Here is a 3,540-nt window from a genome sequence, read left to right as displayed (position 1 = left end):
GGGATAAGTGACCTGATTATCCAATTTTTACTGAATTTGAAGGTTTTTAAATTATTAAAATATCTTAAATTTTACTCAAGATATGAACTAAAGCACACGCCTCTTTGTATATTATGAAATACACAGAAAATGTTAGCTAAACTAAAAAATAAGTGTTAGCCTAAACCATAAAAAACTGAAACAGAATGCATCATAGATGACTTATTTTTGTTTTAGGCCAGTAATTTATTAGTTTAAATTCTACAAAAGTAATTTTTTTTCTTTACTAGGCAATTTAACAAAAATAATAAAATATGTAGCCTCAAGAGAAATTCACTTTATAAGTTCACTTTCTATTATTTTTCATGGAAATTGAACTAAAGTTGTAGGCAATTTGTGTTTAATGCTAAACTGCCCTAATTCAACTTATTATATTCACACTTAGGCCCTAACTATTATTCAGTCATTGAACGTTGTATGAATCAAACGTAACACCAAATGTCAGGTCTCCCTTGTGACCCAAAGTAGGTTCAGGCAGAACTGAATTTTGAGTATGTCACTCTCTCGCAGAGTGAAAATGTAGACGTCCATTCAAGTCCAAAAATTAATTACCAATTTATGTCAGATTTGACAACTTCTGGTTAAAAATAACAAAGAAAGGAGTAAATTAACATGTGTGATAAATCAAAGGTAAAAATACAGCTTCTTTAAGGGACCATAAGCCATGGTTACATTAACCCCATGGCTACACTTACCCCACTTCACCCATACTCTTTTTGCTTTACTTTACCAGAAACTGTTTCAAGGATGTGGTGAAGGTATTTGCCAGGTGTTACAGTGAATAAGTGCACAACTGTCTAACCTGCAGCATTTAAAATACAAACAACTTACTCTTTTTGCTTTACTTTACCAGAAAGTGTTTCAAGGATGTGCTGAAGGTATTTGCCAGGTGCTACAGTGAATAAGTGCACAACTGTCTAACCTGCAGCAATTAAAATACAAACAACTTACTCTTTTTGCTTTACTTTACCAGAAACTGTTTCAAGGATGTGGTGAAGATATTTCCCAGGTGCTACAGTGAACAAGTGCACAACTGTCTAACCTGCAGAATTTAAAATACAAACAACTTACTCTTTTTGCTTTACTTTACCAGAAACTGTTTCAAGGATGTGGTGAAGGTATTTGCCAGGTGTTACAGTGAATAAGTGCACAACTGTCTAACCTGCAGCATTTAAAATACAAACAACTTATTCTTTTTGCTTTACTTTACCAGAAACTGTTTCAAGGATGTGGTGAAGGTATTTGCCAGGTGCTACAGTGAATTAGTGCACAACTGTCTAACCTGCAGCATTTAAAATACAAGCAACTTACTATTTTTGCTTTACTGTACCAAAAATTAGTGGCGAAGGTATTTGCCAGATGCTACAGTAAAACATGTTACTCTTTTTGCTTTACATTACCAGAAATTGTTACAAGGATGTGGTGAAGTTATTTCCCAGGTGCTACAGTGAATAAGTGCACAACTGTCTAACCTGCAGCATTTAAAATACAAACAAGTTACTCTTTTTGCTTTACTTTACCAGAAACTATTTCAAGGATGTGGTGAAGGTATTTGCCAGGTGTTACAGTGAATAAGTGCACAACTGTCTAACCCTCAGCATTTAAAATACAAACAAGTTACTCTTTTTGCTTTACTTTACCAGAAATTGTTTCAATGATGTGAAGATACTGGCCAGACCCAACAATATAAGTGCATACACTATTGTTAACATTTCAGATTGGATTATATTACTCTTATTGTTTCGTTGTAAAGACATTTGTACTGAATAATTTTTGTAAGAGGATATGGAATTTGGTGAATGAGGAATGAAAATGAACATTCACTTTAAAAAGATGTTTTTATTAATAAAATTCGTTATGTAAATAAGACACTACAGAAAATTTGTTTCATTGTTTGTCTTCTTCGCGCATCAATTTCTGCCGCTTGCATTTGAGTATGTCCAATTGATACAATAGGACCAGCCTTTGCAGCTCTGGAGTAGACAAATTACGTGTCTCATCCGTTTCCATGCTTAATCGCCGACGTTTAAGCACACTCTCATGCCCCGAAGCAGGCGATTGTGAAGGTACGACGACTTCGGGGCCCACGAGGTCCATATGGTCGGCTGGAAGAATTAGTGGTAGCTGCAAAATTGACTCCTGTTCATACATGCAGTCTGTGTCAGCTACCTCCGAATTGCTTGGTGATGGGATGATAGAGGTGGAACCACCACCTACTGCACAAGCTCCTAATGAAAATTAAAAAAAAAAAAAAAGTAATAGTAGTATGTCAGGATTCAGTTTCTAGTTAGTAAATATACCAAACAGATTTACGCAGAAATGTGGGGGAGGTTCGTCCAATTTCATGCATAGTACACTGTGATACTTTCACTGAAAAGTGGTGATGTAGTAAACGAAATTTACCAAACATTGTTTCATTTTCACATGTTAAAAATGCGTATTTGTCTGAATCACAATTTCAAAGCATTAAGCGCGTAATTAAAAAATCGAAAAGTATGGGACTTACCAGGAACTCTGTGGATAGTTGGGTTGCAGTCATCTCCGTCCAAAAACTTTAAAAATATCTGCTCCCAATTTTTCAGTGAAATCTTGATGTTTCCCGTCTTATTCACATCCGTTTTCGCCTTGATACGGGATTTCATATTGTGCACCTTCTTCATTATCTGCACGTCCGTTATTTCTTTCCCGAAATTAACCATATAACGGTGTTGAACTTCTTTAAGACAATCCGCTTTCTCTCTTCTTGCGGCCGGAGTTTGTGATTTGCTGATAATTGCGGGGTAATCTTTAATAATGTTAACAAACGCTAATTCTGAGTCTTCCATTTCGGCACAGAAATAACTTCAGAAAACTTTCGCTAACACAACACAGTGAACACACGCGTAAAGTCGCTAACGAAACAAACTGAGAGTGAGTGAGGACCAAAGATGTTGGATTTTAATATCTTTGCTGAGAACTTACTCAGCAAGGAGGGGAAGTAGAGAGAAAGTACTCCAGGGTCAGAGATTATGCTTCCTAGTTTTTATTCATACGAAAGTGAGAACTTTCTTTGAGAATGTTCTTTTGCTCTGAGTATCAACTCTGGAGAATGTTCTCGTTTTTATTCATACAACCCAATAGTGTTAAAGATATTTTTTTATTTCAGTATATTGATAATATTTTTTGCTTTAGTCTTTGAGTGCAGATATTTCCGTGAAATGGAAATTTATTTGTGGCCTTAGAGATTTAAAACGAATCTTGACGCTCATTGAAATCCTGTGTAAAGTGTTCGTTACTGGCGCTATCACTGACAAGTGAGTAATGACTGTTCTGCACAGTAGTACAATGTTCGGTTACAAAATTAAATACCATGCTACCAAAACAAACATATATTCACAGCGTCTGTGACCTAACAGAACGTTGACTGACTGGAAATAAAAACAAAGCTGTACTGTTGGGAAAAACATTACTTTCCGCTCTATTGTAAACAAAAATTTTGAAATAGCGCTCTTCGGAGTACAA

At 35.6% G+C, this 3,540-nt stretch overlaps 1 protein-coding gene across 1 annotated transcript; it reads right to left on the bottom strand.

Moving 5' to 3' along the window:
• Nucleotides 1-1,926: 1,926 nt before the first annotated feature.
• LOC124550544 lies at nucleotides 1,927-2,927 on the bottom strand. The gene is made up of 2 exons (XM_047125320.1): nucleotides 2,546-2,927; nucleotides 1,927-2,267 (listed from the first exon to the last, which is right to left on the bottom strand). Exons 1-2 carry the CDS (start codon nucleotides 2,862-2,864, stop codon nucleotides 1,927-1,929), a joined length of 660 nt encoding a protein of 219 aa, XP_046981276.1. The 5' UTR covers nucleotides 2,865-2,927.
• Nucleotides 2,928-3,540: the final 613 nt, after the last annotated feature.

This window comes from Schistocerca americana, chromosome 1 (genome assembly GCF_021461395.2).
Source record: "Schistocerca americana isolate TAMUIC-IGC-003095 chromosome 1, iqSchAmer2.1, whole genome shotgun sequence".
NCBI lineage: Eukaryota > Metazoa > Arthropoda > Insecta > Orthoptera > Acrididae > Schistocerca > Schistocerca americana.
Note: the sequence above shows the minus strand (reverse complement) of the source record. Positions and strands in the feature narration are given on the sequence as shown.

What these genes read in the sequence shown, in the direction of transcription:
- LOC124550544 (XM_047125320.1), bottom strand. Translation starts at nt 2,864, where the DNA reads ATGGAAGACTCAGAATTAGCGTTTGTTAACATTATTAAAGATTACCCC. An exon ending in AACTATCCACAGAGTTCCTG is followed by an intron (nt 2,268 to 2,545) that starts GTAAGTCCCATA and finishes AATTTTCATTAG; the next exon opens with GAGCTTGTGCAGTAGGTGGT.